At 47.6% G+C, this 18009-nt stretch overlaps 1 protein-coding gene across 1 annotated transcript in view; it reads left to right on the forward strand.

Annotated features, from left to right (window-relative positions):
* CFAP74 (cilia and flagella associated protein 74) overlaps positions 1-18009 on the forward strand; it is a 385998-nt gene that overhangs the window by 38544 nt on the left and 329445 nt on the right. Inside the window, exons 9-10 of the mRNA XM_082274200.1 lie at positions 12155-12257; positions 13136-13293. Coding sequence (XP_082130326.1) covers positions 12155-12257; positions 13136-13293 — 261 coding nt within the window. The remainder of the gene's footprint in view (positions 1-12154; positions 12258-13135; positions 13294-18009) is intronic.

Here is an 18009-nt window from a genome sequence, read left to right on the forward strand (position 1 = left end):
CAAAAAAGGCACTGCACAGTATTTTACAAGGGATCCAGTGGAGATCAGTTGCGCTCATTTTGACTAATTTTTGACTGTGGAATGATAGAGTTTAAATCTCTTGTTTCATACAAGAGTTGTCTCCCGTCTTCCATACATCTTGCCTATATGTAATTTGGAATGTCCCATACATAGTCATATTGTTTAACAACCGGATTCCATACATGAAGGTTTAGGAAAATTCAGTAAACTGAACCCATTGGTCTCAGCCTAGAAGAAAAAAATAATTTCTGGATAGATGTACCACTGAAAAAATGTTCTTAAAAAATTGTTACAGAAGTAACTTTTTATAGCCAAGCACCTAAATTATGTGAGAATTGATACAATTTGCATTTATTTACCACTTCCCGTCCCTAGGACGTACCCGTATATCATTGGTATTATGTAGGTATACCTGCAGCCATGCTCCTGGTATTACAATTTGCAGCCAGCGTTGGACTTTCATGTAAAAGTAATCTGAACGGCTCTACAGCTGCTTAACCACTTTTACGGGCCACAGAAAGGTCACCCCTTCACTGGGGAGCCTGCACCCCCACTACGCTCAGTCGGAATGGCTGCAAACAGAGGAGAAGGAGGAACATCTGTTCTCTCCCTTCCTCTGTGATGAATGATGCCAGATGCAGTGCGTTTCAGTTGTATGTTTACTGGTCAAACAGGCAGCTGATATTGTTTATTCTTTGTGATAGCAAAAAAGTTGAATAAAAAAAAATTAAAGAAACAAAGCATTGATTCTATCACCATAGCTCATGTTTAACCACTTGTACGTCTTTAGGTTTCAGTGGTTATACTGGGATGATGATGTTGGTTTAGGCATCATCTCAGTACCATTGTTTTCAGCTGGCAACTCTCTACAATGCAGAAGTGATCTGAGTGGCTAATCAGCCACTCAAAACACTTCTGCGGGTGGTGGTAGGGGGTCCTTCCCCCCCCCCTCCTGCCGCCTCTCCGGTCTCATCGCGGAGGCCAGAAACTATGCAGCTGGTGGTAATGACTGCCTGGGACAGAGAGAGAGGATCTGACGTCGTTCCTATCTCTCTGTAACTGAGGAAACCAGGAGCTACGAGTGTTCGTCACTTCCGGTTCCACCCTTTTGTTTACTTGGCCACCAGCGGCCAGGAAAGCAGACGATCAGACCGATCTCGGTCTGATAGGCTGCATGGGGGGCCAGAGGAGAGATTTGGGGTCTAATAGACCCAAATTCTCTCCATAAAGAGGACCTGTCACGGCCCATGCTGTCAAAAGGGATACAGACAAACAACACCGGCCAAAGTCGGTGGATCAGCTCTCACTAGCGCATGCAGATAATGATAGGTAATTAAAAAGGTAACAAGAAACAAATGAGAAGTGTATAAAAGTGAAACAATAAAAATTAATTATTAAAAACATGAACACTAATGTCAACAGGCCTGAGCTGGCATACTTTCAGAGTAAATGGAGGGGGAAGGAGGAAAGTTCCTGTAGATATGATGGCCAAGCCTCTGTCACATGTGTCCAAGGAGGAAGGGAAAGCGACCGGCAGCTTCTATGGGAGGTGTGGGGATCCTCCGGAACAAATATACAATGGAAAACTGACCTGGCGCCCTTTGTTTTCCATTGTTTGTCTGTCACAAGGGATGTTGTTCATCCCTTGTGATAGCAATAAAGTTTGTATTAAAAAAAGTGTAAAAAAAAAACGTGTTTGTATAAAAGAAATGAATAATAAGAAAAAATTCAAAGCGTCCCCGTCCCACCGTTCTTACGCACAAATGCGAACACATACGTTACTCTCGCACGCATATTTAAACGGTGATCACACCACACATGTGAGGTATTGTCACAAACGTCAGAGCGAGAGCAATAATTCTAGCACCAGACCTCCTCTTCCACTCTAAGCTGGTGTTTAAAGCGTCGCCTATGGAGTATTTTAAGCACCATAGTTTGCCGCCTTTCCACGGGCAGACGCAATTTTAAAGTGTGACATGTTAGGTATCTATTTACCCAGTGTAATATCATCTTTCACATTATACATAAAAATTGGGCTAACTACTGTGATTTGTTTTTTTTTTATTCATGAATGTGTTTTTTTTCCAAAAAATATTGTGTTTGAAAAACCGCTGCGCAAATACCGTGTGACATAAAAAATTGCAACACACACTATTTTATTCTATAGGGCCTCTGCTAAAAATATATATATAATGTTTATATAATGTTATATTTTATATATAATATAAAAATATATATATATATATGTTCTAAGTAATTTTCAAGCAAAACAAAGCCAACTTTTACAAGTAGGAGCGAAGTGTCAGAATAGGCTTGGGATGTCCAAAGCACTTAGTTCTGCTTAATCTGTGACACAGATTCAGCCAACAGCAGGCTAAAGCCTGCTGCCAGATGATATAACAGAGCCAGTTCAGGCTCTGCAGGGATCCCGACAATAATGACGGAATCTGCACAGATACCTGACTGGCAGCTGGCTCAGCCTCTCAGCGTGCTGCTGAGAGGCTGAGCCAGCTGCTCTCTCCCCCTCTAAAGTCTGGCGCTCCAAGGAGCGCTGGAGGGGCAGAGCACAGAGTGGTGACTGGCAGTGACCACTCTCTGCACAATGAGGAACTGAGAACTGAGGGATCAGTATAGAGGCGGCCGGGGGATAGCTAGAGTGATAGATCAATGCTGTAACCATCTAGGTCATAATTAATGTTTTCTTTTCTTTTTTTGAATCCTGCTACTGTAGTTTGTCGCCATTTCACATGCAAAATTTAATCTTGACATGTTTGGTATTTATTTACTTGGTGCAACATCATCTTTTACATTATATATATATATATATATATATATATATATATATATATACATATATATATATATATATATATATATATTATATATAAATGCATTTTGGTGTATTTGTTCCTGAAAATTAGCATTTAATAATTGGCTTCGCAAATATCGTGCAACATAAAAAATTACAGCAAATTCATTTTATTCTCCAGGGCCTCTGCCTTTAGAAATATATAATGTTTGGGAGTTCTAAGTAATTTTCTAGAAAAAGAATGCTGATTTACCATGCATGTGAAAAATTGTCAGAATTGGCCCAGACTGGTATTGGTTAAAGGTACACACCCGTCAGAATGAAAATTAAAGCTTGAGATGTACATAGCCTATTCACTCTGTACATTTTTTCCAATTACAGTTTCTTTTGTTTGCAATCTAATGCTCTGAGAACCCCTGCTTTTGATTCAGGAGAGCTATTCTCAAGCACACCAACTAAATAGAAAAAGCCTGATATAAGAATTTCCAGTACTTAGAGGTTTCTAACAATTAATATACAGAATTAAATGTTCCTTGAAAGATTAAGGCTGGCCATATGGAGCATGAATTTCAGGTCATTCCTGTGCAATTATTAGAAATTTGAGTAGTGGTGGTCCTGCAAGCTCTACCCATCTGGACAAAAGTTGACCAAAACTGGGTGGAAAATTATTGAGCAAACAGTGGCAGCATCCTATGAGATGCAGTCACTGTTTAGCAATACCACTGTATTCAGGCAGCCATGGGTGCTTCATTTGCCTAAATACAGTAGCAAGCATTGGAGAGTCCTCCATCCATACTAATATACCGAAAAACCCTCTGTGCAATTATCTAAGCAGTGTATTAAAAAAATTCCAGAACTGCCGTGTGCACTGATACTGTATTTGTTTTCACACCCCAGAGTAAGGCCTCATTCACACTGGGCGTTTTTACAGCTGCTGTTTTGTGCGGCAGGCATTTTTTCTACAGCCAGTAAGCTCTCCAGCATGTTATCCTACAGTATGTGTCCATGCACACATGGGCTTTTATCAGCGTTTTTTGGCAGGGGAATTTTCTGGAAAGAAAACCCAGAACTACTGCTTTTGATAAGGAGTTTGTCAGCTGTAAAAACGCACTAACGCTAAAAAAAAACGTTATCCAGTGTTTAGGAGCGTTTTTGAATCTCAAGCTTTTGTTGTTGCATAGTTTTGCTAAAAAGTGCAAACTCTCAAAAATGCAGCAAAACACTACTGAAAAAACGCTGTAAAACTCATTCTACAGCTTTTTACAGCTAACGCTAATGTCATTTTTATAACATCCAGTGTGCATGGGGCCTGAATCTTATAATTTTATAGTGTCGTGCATCTCCTACCACTATTTAAACAATGCACAATTCCACCACCTGACAGACTATGTTCTCATCTGAGGAAATTGAGTTAAACAATAGGTCAAATTGCGCTTACCCTTTAAGAAGTAAAAACACTTCCTGGATATCCTAAAGCTAGATACACACTATACAACTTATGTTGGTAGATTTCCTTTAGATTTACCTTCAAATATGTAGTGCAAGGGCCTGCCTGATTGCATTCAAATTAAAAAGGTTTAGGTCTGACCCCATATTATATGGTTTTGGTAAATCTAAAGGAAAAAAATCTTAAGAAAATTGTATAGTATATATGCAGCTTTAGAGTGGATATCCTTCCACACCTCTTGTCAACGGCAGAAACCACTTTCTCCCAGGACTCACTCTTCCACTTTTATCTAAAAAAAAAAAAAGAAACAGAGCCAGCATGGTGCTTACCGCTTATAAAAATTACCAATTATATTAAAAGAATAAAATAACACTCACATAATGTAGTGCACAGTTAACTGGTGCACTGAAGCTTTAGGCAACTTAACTGGACTTTTCCCCCTTAAAGGCATTTCAGATTGGCAATCCAAGTATGTGATTTCTTTACCCACTTCAGGGTTTGCGCAATGAAATGAGCAGCTCCCCCCCAGTGTTTAGCATGGATGGGAGCATTAAATGACTTTTCTCTTTCGTTCACTGATGGACACGGCTCCATGTCTTCTAGACCATTGGGCTTATGCTGCTCTCTTTTCAGGAGTAGGACTAGGTGGAAACAATTTTGGCTTTTCCTCGGGGTATACCATTACGTCCTGCTATCGGACTTCAGTTTTTTCTGCCTAGACAGGAGTAAGGACCTGCCTCTCTTCTGGGATCTGCATTTTTTCCTTTTAAATTTAATTGTTTTCCTTTTTTCTTTATTATTTTTGTTCCTGTGTGAACTACAATCAACCTGTTCCTGTGTGAACTACAACAGTTGGACTGGGTGACGCACTGGATACCCTAGATCCTTACAGTTTTCCCAGTCTGGCCTGTGAGCCCGACCCAACTATTAGCTCTGCTCTAGGTTGGACGGGACATAGCCCCACTGGACAGGGGCTGACTGGCAAATCTGAAACACCTCACTAGGTTGCTTAGCCCTGGTTAGGGCAGCAGTCACGATCAGAGCCGCAGTTAACTGCAGTGGACTGCTGGGAGTAGTGCTGACCTAATGCCATGGTGTGGTGATTAGTGTCCCCCCTCTTTTCTTTGGGAATTGCTGGAGTGGTCGCAGGCCATCCCTGGGGATGGTAGGCCCCCTTCTGTGTCCTCCCTCCCCTCACATTTTCCCCCCTCTCCCTAGAGGAGTTTCCCTGCGTCGGTCACCCTCACCTGCCCCCAGTCTCCCCCCCTTAGTCCCCTTTTGGGGGGCAGGGGTGTGTTTTTGGGTGGGGGGCTTTACTAGTGTTGGGCCGGAGAGCGTTGGGTGTGTGTCACTGTCGGCCCTCCTTTGGGGGTGCTTGTAATTTGGTGATGCTTATTTCCCTGGGGTCCAATGGGGTCCCCCGCAGCGCTGCCATTTTGCCATGGATGCTATTTCCTGGCTTTGGCGGCCATGTTTGTGTAGTCCAGCGGCCATGTTTTCGGTTTCCCATTGTAAATAGCGGCGACCATTTTTCTTGTAGTCCGAGTGCGGTGATGTGCTGCGGGGGCCTGTAGTGTCAGTGTTGGCGCTTCCTCTTTGATCACAGTGTGGCAGACTGTTTGGCACTCTCCAGCTCTGGAGTTGTGAGTTCTAGTGGGTATACGATCCTTCCTCTGCTATACAGCGTTGCCGGTCCACTGATTCTTGTGGTGCTCCAGCGGTGTGCGGGGGGGTTAAAAAAAAAATTTTTCTTTTTGTGCACACGGCCCAGCTCAGATTAACCATAGAGCCTCTGGAGCGTGTATCACCACCTGACCCACTCCTTGAAGCTGCGGGACCCTCTGAGGGCCATGACGGCGGCCCTGCAATCACTTGTATCTAAGGTAGATATGGCCCTGCAAAGACAGTCTAGCAAACAGAACCCCCCGCCTTCACCTGTATCCTCTGCCTCCTTAGAGTCTGCGATGGATTTGGCCGCCAAGGGCGAGAGTCAGCTCACCGTGGCAGGTTCAATGTTGAGGCCGGTGTTTGCTATCACCTTGGGATCCCAGACTTTAATGGAATGGGCAAAAATTTTACGCCAGGATCTGGAAGGGGGTCAATACCCTCCTGAGCTGGTGGAGCTGGCAGATCAGTTGATCCAGTGTTTACAGTACATTTGTGATGCATCTTTGGATACAGCCCCCTTGACCGGCAGGGTATCTGTGATGGCGGGGATTCTTCGCCGCATGATTTGGTTGAAGTACTGGTCGGCTGGTGCTGACTGATCTACCTTTTGTAGGTGACCGTTTGTGCCGTGCCTCTATGAAAGAGATCATTAAGGGCCTTATGGGAGGTAAGAGTACATTACTTCCGCAGGTTGCTAGGGGTAAAGAACCTCGCCCTAAACTGGGTCCTTTTTTCTCAGCTCACAAGCGGCCCTTTTGTCTGTTTGAATCACAGGAAAGGGTTAGAGATCCACCCGTAACTTTGCGGGAGGCTCCAAGAGACCTTAGAATGGTAACTCGAAAGTGGGCAATACCGCTGCAGCAGACAAGCCTGCCCCAGTCTGAAGGGGTGCCCTCACCCACATCTGGGGTGGGGGGATGTCTTCGCCTTTTTCTGGAACCGTGGACCTTGTTCAATCAGGACAATTGGGTCTACGAGTTGATTTGGCTCGGTTTCAAGATCGAGTTTCGGTCTTTGTCTCCAGCAAGGTGCTTTCCTTCCAACTTGCGCCTGTCTCACGATCAGCTACACGGCCTCTAGGGGGCAGTGCAGGACCTGTTAGCACAAGGAGTCATTATGCCGGTTCCAGATTCGGAACGTTTTCAGGGTTTTATTCAAATCTGTTTACAATTCCCAGAAAGGAAGGCAAGGTTTGCCCGATCTTGGACCTTAAGGCTCTGAACCATTTTGTGGGGGTTCAGAAATTTTGGATGGAGTCCATCCGCATAGTAGTAGCTCTCCTTCATCAAGGGGATCTTCTGGCTTCCATCGATCTCAAGGACCTTCATATTCCAATAAATGTCGGGTAGCAGCGTTTTCTTTGCTTTGCCATGGACGAGGAGCACTATCAATGGTGGCTTTACCCTTTGGTCACGCCTCCACTCCTCGGGTGTTCGCAAAGGTTTTGGCCTCAGTGCTGGCCTTGCTAAGGCAGAAGGGGATCCCGGTACTGGGTTACCAGGACGATCTGCTTCTGCGTGCAGTGTCTTCTTTGGCTCTAGAAGCTGAATTGGACATTACTGTGCAAACTCTTCAGGAGTTCGGCTGGACACTGAGTTTTCAGAAATCGGCTTTGACTCTGTCCACCAAGCTGGACTTCTTGGGTCTGACGCTGGCTTCGGCCCGGGTGTTTCTTCCACAGGTGAAACTACTGAAGCTACAGGATGCGATTTGGCTCCTGTTGTCCACCCATTGGTCGTCACTCAGGACTTGCATGCAAGTGCTGGGTCTGATGGTTTCCACCTTCGAGGCGGTTCCGTTAGCTCAGTTCCATACCAGACTTCTGCAAAAAGATTCTGGCCAAATGGAATAAGGATCCGTTGTCATTGGACAATCTGATCCTGTTTGGTCAGGGTACGAGGGGGTCTCTATTATGGTGGCTCTGCTCCCTGGTGCTTCGCCTGGGAAAATCCTTTCTTCCCCTGTATTGGACTGTGATCAACACAGTTGCCAGTCTGTCTGGGTGGCGAGGTGTCGTGGGAGTGTACTCGGCCCAAGGTGTTTGGATTCGCGAGGAGTCCAGTAAACATCCTGGAGATTCAGACGATCAGGCTTTGTCTGTCTCAATGGACAGATCGTCTGCAGCGACGTCCTGTGAGGATACAATTTTGTGGCATATCTCAATCATCAAGGGGGCACAAGGAGTGCCCCGGTGGCCCGGAAAGTAGACGGTATCTTGAGGTGGGCAGAAATATATGTTCCCTCTCTGCTGTGCACATTCCAGGGGTAGAGAATTGGCAAGTGGACTATCTCAGTCGGCAGATGTTGGATCCGGGAGAATGGTTTCTTCACCCGGAGGTGTTTCATCAGCTGTGCCTTTGGTGGGGGACCCCCCGCTGTGAACCCGTTGGCCTCTCAACAGGAAGGTGCAGAGCTTCGTGTCAAGGTTTTGGGATCCATTGGCCAAAGCAGCAGATGCCCTGGTGGCCCCTTGGGGTCAGTATTGTCTGATTTACGCCTTTCCTCCAATACAACTTCTGTCATTCCTTTTCGTCTGTTAGAATTTCTACAACTAGGTGTAGACCAACGTTTGGCTCTGAGCACCATCAAGGGCCAGATCTCCCCCTTGGCCATATTTTTCCAAAGGCCGTTGGCTGCGAAGTCCTTGGTTCACACTTATGTGCGGGGAGTTTGCCATCTGGCTCCTCCGGTGCAAACCCTGGTACCTTTGGTACTGTCGGTGCTTCAAAAGCCTCCTTTTGAAAACATTTGTGAACTCCCTCTGCTCACTCTGTCGCAGAAGGTGGCCTTTTTATTTCTCCTGCACATACGGTGTCAGAGTTAATTGCGTTGTCCTGTCTGTCACCTTACCTGGTGATTGCAACCCTGTCAGGCATTCCTTCCTAAGGTTGTCTCGGGGGTTTCATTTGAATGAAGATATTGTGTTACCTTCCTTGAGTCCTAAGCTGAAACCTCCTAAAGAGATTGCTTTTACATTCCTTGGATGTGGTCAGGGCCATTCAGGTGTACCTAGCGGTGACTGAGTTGATTCGGAAATCCAATTCTTTGTTTGTTCTTACGGATGGACCTCGTAAGGGGCAGGCCGCATCTGCTGCGACCATTTCTAAGTGGATCAGGCAGATGGTGGTGCAGGCCTATTCTATTAAGGGTCAGGTTCCTCCTTTCCCTGTCAAGGCACATTCTACGAGGGCGCTTAGTGCCTCCTGGGCCTTCCATCATCAAGCGTCAGTGGTTCAGGTGTGCAAGGCGGCTACGGGGTCGTCTGTACACACATTCACAAAGTTTTATAGGTGGATGTACTTGCATCTTCACATGCGGCTTTCGGCCGTAAAGTTTTGCAGGCTGCGGTTGCAGAGGCTACCGCCTCTTGAGGGTGTAATTTTTTCCTGGTGGAGAGCTCCAGTTGTTCCTAGTTGAGCTCCTGTTTTTATCTGGTTGGCTATGTTTAGCCTTGTTGAGAATTATACGTATTGCTGTGTTTTTCCCACCCCTCATGTTGATACTGCTTTGGGACATCCCAATGGTCCAGAAGACATGGAGCTGTGTCCGTCAGTGAACGAAAGAGAAAACTGGATTTTTGTCTTACCGTAAAATCCTTTTCTCTGAGGTTCACTGACAGACACAGCACCCGCCCCTTTGTTGAGTTGAGTTATGTATTCTTCTGACACTGCTTGTTACAAACTGAAGTCCTATAGCAGGAAGTGATGTTATACCCTCTAAACCTGCCTCAGACGCGTAGCCAAAATTGTTTCCGCCTAGTCCTACTCCTGAACAGAGAGCAGCATAACCCCAATGGTCTAGAAGACATGGAGCTGTGTCCGTCAGTGAACCTCAGAGAAAAGGATTTTACGATAAGACAAAAATCCAGTTTTTTCGTTCAGTCCATAGGCTGAACAAGAGAAAATTGTAGCCATGAATGGTCAGCTTTAATATTGTAGGTGATACGGGAAGCTAGAAGGGTGAAAGTTACAGAGCAGATGCTTCAGGATGTGCACTGCCAATGATCCTGTGAGGTGCTCTTTGGATTGTTGCTACAGTGGAACTCAGATTAAGATAAATTAAATGAAATTGCTAATTTTAGTACAGCTGCAGTGTTTGCTAAATAGCGATGCTCTTACAGGATAGAAATGACCAGTGGCGGCTGGTGCTCAAAATTTTTGGGGGGGGGCGCAAAAAGAAAAATGTAATAGGTATTGCTTCGCGGCAAAAAACGCGCTAAAAAATTGCGTGATTTTGAGGTCATGGTACAGGCATGGCACAGGTGATGGCATAGGCATGTCACAGGTCATGGTACAGGAGATGTTATAGGCATGGCACAGGTCATGGTAAGGGCATGGCACAGGTGATGGTACAGGCATTGCACAGGTGATGTTATAGGCATGTCACAGGTCATGGTACAGGAGATGTTATAGGCATGGCACAGGTCATGGTAAGGGCATGGCACAGGTGATGGTACAGGCATGGCACAGGTCATGGTATAGGCATGGCACAGGTCATGGTACAGGCATGGCACAGGTCATGGTACAGGCATGGCACAGGTCATGGTACAGGCATGGCACAGGTCATGGTACAGGCATGGCACAGGTGATGGTACAGGCATTGCACAGGTCATGGTACAGGCATTGCACAGGTCATGGTACAGGAGATGTTATAGGCATGGCACAGGTCATGGTATAGGCATGGCACAGGTCATGGTATAGGCATGGCACAGGTCATGGTATAGGCATGGCACAGGTCATGGTACAGGCATGGCACAGGTCATGGTACAGGCATGGCACAGGTCATGGTAAGGGCATGGCACAGGTCATGGTAAGGGCATGGCACAGGTCATGGTAAGGGCATGGCACAGGTCATGGTAAGGGCATGGCACAGGTCATGGTACAGGCATGGCACAGGTCATGGTAAGGGCATGGCAAGGGCATGGCACAGGTCATGGTAAGGGCATGGCACAGGTCATGGTAAGGGCATGGCACAGGTCATGGCACAGGTCATGGTACAGGCATGTCACAGGTCATGGTACAGGAGGTGGGCAGAGGGACAGGTGGGGGGCAGTGTCACAGAAGATGGGCAGCATCACAGGAGGTGGGCTGAGAGACAGGACAGTGGAGAACCTCTCCAGCATCAGGTCATTAGGCAGTGGTGGGTAGTGGGGCTCGTGCAGTCCCAGTTAGGAAGGTGAGCATGGGGGGGGGGGGGGGTGAGGATAGATAGGCCAGGGGTGCAGTGGTCAGGAGGTGGAGGGTTTCAGGCAGATGTCTGACCGTTGCTGCGCTCCTCCTGCCTGTCTTCTCTCAGTGAGAAAGCTGACCCACATCATACCGCTTGAAAGAATGAGCCCTGTGTCCTCTGCTCACCTCTGATCCCAGATCCCCCCTCCTCCTCCCCGCTGCCTCCAGTCCCGGCGGACTCCCATTCGGTCACTCTGTCCAGGGCTGGGCTGGGCTCCCCGCTTCTCAAACTAGGAGCGCTCCGCTCCTATTGTAGGGCCGGCCCTGCGCACACAGGAGAGAGAGGAGGCACTGAGGCTGCTTCCAGTTATCACTTACCTGCTTGTCTTGGGCTGGCTCTTTCACGACCGGGACCGGGCCGACTTCACTGGCGTCTGCTGCAGAGGTGACGGGACTCCGGAGAGACTTCTCCACCGACAGCGGCTCTGAAGGCGGGCGGGAAGGTGACGGCCGGGACGGTGAGTGATTGACGCACCGCCCCCTTGCGACGTCACCCAGGATGTCCTGTATGATTGGTCCAGGCTGGAGACTGGACCAATCACAGCCAGGAATCCACGAAGTGGAGGTGTCCAAGAAATGTGCCCTGCGCCCAGGTTACGCCCCCAAAAGGCAGCCAATCGGCGCCTCTTGTGGGTCGTAACCACCCCACCCCCCACCCCCAGCCTCCACATAGGCCGGCGGCGGCGAGGTTTGCGAACGCAATTTTTTTTTTTTTGAAAACTTTATTGTTCATTTTGTCTTTTTTTTTTTTTTTTTTTTAGGGGGGGCGGCGCCCTGGCGCCCCCTATGCACGGGCCGCCACTGGAAATGACTATAGTTTAGGTTAAATTTATTTATAATGCATGAATGTTGAAAGAAGGCAACATCCCTTACATACAGAATAGCTGCTCTGCTAATGAGCAGCTGTTGTTGCATTGAAACATACAATAACTACAGTTTTTATGGTGAGGTATGTGACTTGATATTTATTCGCACCAACAGAGTTCGTGAGCAAGAATCTGAGAAAGAGAAGAAAAGCAGAGAAGAAATGGAGAAGAGGATGCAGGCTGTCCTGTCTCTGAAAAAGAATATATCTACAAACCGGGTACTGTAGTGGGGAGCAGAAATACGTCTTCTGCACATTGTAGCTGAGTCTGGTATTATTCATGCCTGGAGGAGTATGGTGTATTGCTGATGCACTTATTACACAATCACTGTTCTCTATATTGGCAGCATTTTCTACACAGTAGTTATCCACTTTTCTTAAAGTGACTCTCTGAAATTGTAAATAAAAGCTCTCCCTGTAAAGAAGATAATACTTATTATCCCACTGCTCTTCAGAAGCTGACAGTTATGGTATTGACAGTTATGGTATTGTTGATCTCCTGGTCCCCTTCCTGGTCTTCTGGTTCCTCCCACCGACCTCCACTTCATGACTTGTCTCAGTAGGGACATGGAGGTCTATTAGAGGTATCAAAAAGCACCGCGGGGGACCAGGAAGAGCGAGCATCTGAAAAGACTTCCAGAGACTGTTATTCAATTTGTTTTGACTCATACCCTGTATTGCCATGACCAAGTAAATGATGCAGAAAAGGTGAAGCTGTTGCTCCTAGCTGCCAGTGATTTTCTTGTTTCAGTTTCCTAGATCATGAACTATAGGACCTGGATAGTTGCTAGGGGTGTGATACCTTTTTTATTTTCCATTTTACTATGTTCCATATTTTCATTATTCAACACAATACATTGAAATGGTTTATAACAACCGCAGCTGTGCACCCAGGTGGATATCTCTACTGATATAGAACCAAAGCAATGTAAATGCCATAGCATAACGATGGAATAAAATTGGTTATATAATGTAATTGTGCATATAAATAGGGGGTCTCCTTGTGTCATTTCTATCCACAGTTACAGCAACTGTGTTTGGAGATCAGTTACTGCATGTTTTAGGTCTTAAAACAGAATTTTCCTAATCTTGTACAGGAAAACCTGCGTGTCATCGAATCTCGAAACCAAGCACAGGCAGCCATCGCTAAAAACCAAGAGATGCTGGAAAAAGAGGAGGTACTCGCTAAAGGCGGAGATGTTACAAAATATATTATCCATCAGAAGCGGCTTCAGGAATTTGAAAGGAAGAAGAAGTAAGTGCAGTCTGCGATCAGTTCACATTATGGTTTTATGTTTTTTTCGCTCTGTCATGTTTATTCATATTGCAGCTGAGTTAGTTTTAAAAAATACCTATTGACATGTAATTCTTGCAGGATAAGGGTTTTCAGTTATAACTGATCCTTAGGTCTTGTTCACACGGGCTTGTATAAGAGTAATTTGTACAGCAAGCATTTTTGGCTAGCTTTGTTAAAGCTTTTACAGTATCATTCTACTCCAGTTCCAAAATGTTAAACAATAGGAGTTCTAAGTGTCATTTTAAACTACCTATATGTAGGCTTCATTTAAAGTAGAATTTCAGCTTAAAACTAACTAAATCTGAATCTACTTGCAGCCATATTCTAAGACTAGCCTATCTAGTCCTGTAAAGAAAAAAATCGCTATACATACCTTTTCTGAAGCCGGTTCGGTCCCATGCTGAGCTGTCAGTGGCGGCTTCTGTGTGTGGGAGTGTGCAGAAGAGGCAGCTGACAACGGAAGCCCCATAGTAACTCTATGGGTGATGTCACTTCCCAGGCATTTCCCAGCCCTTGTTGGCTGTCTCCTACACACACCATCTGCCACTGGAGATTGGCCTGGACCAGATCAGCTGCAAAAAAGGTAAGTAGCGATTTTTGCTTTACAGGATTAGATAGGTTTCTCCTAGAATGTGGCTGCAAAAAGATTTAGATTAGTTAGTTTAGGCTGAAGTTTCACTTTAAAGGGAAGTAGGGCCAAAGCTCTTTTGGCCTTACTTTTCCTGTGGGTCACAGGAGCGGACTTCATTCTGCACTCCTCTGACCTGCATTCAGCTGATGGCAGGCTAAAGTCCGCTGTCGGTTGATGTCACTCAGCCGGTCCAAGCTCTGGACTGGCAACTGGCTCCGCCTCTCGGAGTACTGCTGGGAAACTCCCCGCCCCCTGCACAGCTCAGAGCCCAGTGAGCGCTGGAGGGGCAGAGCAGAGAGCCAGTGACTGAGCTGACTCTCTTTGCTCAGTGAATACTGAGAACCGAGCGATCAGCTGTCTTTGATCACTCAGTTCATGGTGAGGCAGTGAGGGGACTGATTCAGAGGCAGTGAAGGGACTGATGCAGCATCGGACCGATACGGTATCCAGCTAGGTGGGTATAAATGTTTATTTATTTAAATTCCCATATTTCTCTTTAAAACTTCAGCACTATGTGAAGCTTGTTGAAAGCCTGCTAAAGCCCACTGTCATGTACCTGGTCCTGAAGCCAAAATGCTGAGAGGGCTCTCCTTGTGGGTAAGTGCTCAGGGTGCCTGAAGGTGGTAACAGGAAGCACGAAGCCCAAAGTAGCAGGGATTGCCAGCTGTGCCCCAGGTGAGGGTTGCTGGTAGGGAGATCTCTCTGCCAGTGAACACCAGAGGAGGTGAGCACTAGGACCCAGGAACGCTGAGGATGGTGCAGACTGCACACGGCTGAAAGTAGTTTGTAATGGAAAGTGCAGCAGGCAGGATCAACAGGTAGGTACTGAAGGTAGGTACTGCAGGCTGGGTACAGCAGATGGGCACCAAGGCGGATCACAGCAGACAAGGCAGAGCAGAAGGCGTAGTCGGGGACAGAAGCAGAGGTCAGTAAGCCAGTGGTCAGCAGATCAGATAGCAGAGTCATGGTTAGGCAAGATGACAAATGAAGATCCGTGAACAATCCGAGGTCAGAGCTGGGAGCGAGACAAGAGGAATCCAAGAGCAAGCCGGGTTGAAAACAGGTGATCAGAGGCAGCAAACACAGGAACATGAAGCAGGAAGCTGAAGACCAGACCAGACATCCTTTTGAAGGCCAGAAGGTGCTGGAATTTGATGTCCATTTCGTGCACCAGCTTACACGCGCCTCCGCTCTAGCAACGTGCGTTTGCAATACGTGTGCACGTATTCGTGCGGGCGCGGCCATGTTGAGAATTGGCTAATGTGCAAAGTCTGTGAGCGACTATTTTCTGGCTAGTTCCTGGACAGTGCCCCCCCTTCTTATGGGCAGCCTTCGGATGCCCAAACGTGACACCTTCTCAGGGTTTCTGTTGAAGAATTCTTGTAGCAACATGGGGGCATGAATTTTTTCCTCGGGCTCCCAGGAATTTTTCTTCAGGTGGCAATCCCTTCCACTTATCAAGATACTGAACATGTCTTCCTTCGCTTTCTGCAGTCCAGTATTGCTTCCCCCTCAAATTCGGTTTCCTCGCCCATAGTAACTGGAGGTGGCGGTGGGTCCTCCCTTCCTGGGAAACGATCTGGAGCAGCAGTTTAAGAAGAGACACGTGGAAGATTGGGTGGATTTTTTAAGATTGGGGAAGAGAAAGTTCGAAAGCAACAGGATTGATCATTCTTTTAATTCCAAAAGGTCCAATGAACCTTGGCCCCAGGTTACGAGAAGGACAGGGGAGTTTTAGGTTGGCCGTAGACAGCCAGACTCTTGTCACCAACCTTGAAGGCCGGGTTCTCCCTTCTCTTCTTATAGTTCCTTTTATAGTCATCCTGGGCCTTTTGTATTACCTCCTGCAGGGTCTGGTAATTTGTAGAGATGGAGGTTAATCTATCTTGTCCTGCAGGCACAGAAGTTTCTGGCAGAGAATCTGGAAAAAAGCATGGATGAAAGCCATAGTTAGCCCAGAATAGGGTTTGGTTGGCGGTTGTGTGCACTGAGTTATTGTAGGCAAATTCAGCACAGGGGAGAAGAGATACCCAGTTGTCCTGTGAAAAGGTGGAGAAACAATACTACTCTAAGGTCTGGTTGGTCCTCTCTGTCTGGCCATTGCTTTGTGGGTGATAGGCTGAGGACAAGCAGACATCAATATTTAAAGCTTTGCAAAGGGTTCTCCAGAATTTGGCTGTGAACTGCACGCCTCTGTCTGACACAATGCTTCTGGCAGTCTCTCTACTTCTTTAATAAAAGCCTGAGCCATGTCTGTGGCCGAAGGCGTACCCACCATAGGCACAAAATGCGACATCTTAGATAATCGATCCATGACTACAAAGATAGATGTGAATCCCTCAGCAGGAGGCAGGTCCACTATAAAGTCCATGGACAATATCTCTCAGGGCTAATCAGGATTTGGTAACAACCTTAGCAGGCCCCGGGCTCTGGTGTTACTTCCCTTGTTGCAAAGGCACGTACTGACCGATATCTGAGATTGTCTGAACAGTCAGGCAGCTGGGAGAGTCCAGTGGTTCAGGAGCGAAACAGTGCTGCTGGCAGTAGACTGAAGAGAACAGGATTTCCCCTTTAGACCAGTCAATCTTGGGATTATGGGCCTGCACCCAGGGAATGCCGAATATTACCGGAAACATGGGGGAGTGGAGGACATCGAAACATAGGAACTCTTGATGTCCGCAGCTCACCACTTCTCTCCCCCCCCCCCCGTCCAAAGGTCACCACTTCTAACCCCCCGTCCACAGCTCACCACTCCCCCCTGTCCAAAGTTCCCCACTTCTACTCCCTATCCGCATCACTTCTCCCTCCCCCTCCCATCCGCAGCTCACCACTTCTTCCCCTTGTTCACAGCTCACCACAACCCCCCCCCCCCCCCCCCGTTGGCAGCTCACCACTTCTTCCCCCCTCCCCATCCGCAGCTTACCACTTCTTTCCCCCGTCCAAAGCTCACCACTTCCCCCCCCCCCCCGTCCAAAGCTCACAACTTCTCCCCGCTGTGCGCAACTCACCTCTTCATCCCCCCATCTGCAGCTCACCTCTTCTTCCCTCCGTCCACAGTTCACCACTTCTCCCTTCTTTCTGCAGCTCACCACTTCTTCCCCCTGTCCACAGCTCACCACTTCTCCCCCCCCCATCCAAAGCTCATTACTTCTCCCCTCCATTCGCAGCTCACCGCTTCTTTCCCCTCCCTTCCACAGCTCACCACTTCTGCCCCCTATTCGCAGCTCAACACTTTTCTCTCCCCCTCGTCCAAAGCTCACCACTTCTACCCCCTGTTAGCAGCTCACCACTTCTACCACCTGTCCCCATCTCACCTCTTCTTTCCTCTGTCCTCAGCTTACCACTTCTTCCCTCCGTCCTCAGCTTACCACTTCTCATCCCTGTCCACAGCTCATCCCCCCCATCCAAATCTCACCACTTCTCAAAGTCCCCCCCCCGTCCTCACCTCACCAGTTCAGCCACCCCCCACACCCGTCCAAAGCTCACCACTTCTTCACCCCTCCCCGTCCACAGCTCAACACTTCTCCACCCGCTTTATGCAGCTCACCACTTCTCCCCCCCTCCAAAGCTCGCCACTTCTCCCCCCATGTGCGCAGCTCACCTTTTCATCCCCCCATTCGCAGCTCACCACTTCTTCCCCCCCCTCCCCGTCCACAGCTCACCACTTCTACCCCCTGTGCGCAGCTCACCACTTCTACCCCCTGTCCACAGCCCACCACTTCTCACCCCTGTCCACAGCTCATCACCTCCCCCATCCAAATCTCACCACTTCTCAAAGTCCCCCCCCCCCCCCGTCCTCAGCTTACCAATTCTCCCACCCCCTTCCAAAGCTCACCACTTCTTCACCCCTCCCGTCCACAGCTCAACACTTCTCCCCCCGCTGTATGCAGCTCATCACTTCTCACCCCCTCCAAAGCTCGCCACTTCTCCCCCCATGTGCGCAGCTCCCCTTTCCATCCCCCCCATCCGCAGCTCACCACTTCTTCCCCCCTCCCCGTTCACAGCTCACCACTTCTTCCCCCCATCCGCAATTCACCACTTCT

This window comes from Pelophylax lessonae (genome assembly GCF_965119305.1).
Source record: "Pelophylax lessonae genome assembly, chromosome: 12".
Taxonomy (NCBI): domain Eukaryota; kingdom Metazoa; phylum Chordata; class Amphibia; order Anura; family Ranidae; genus Pelophylax; species Pelophylax lessonae.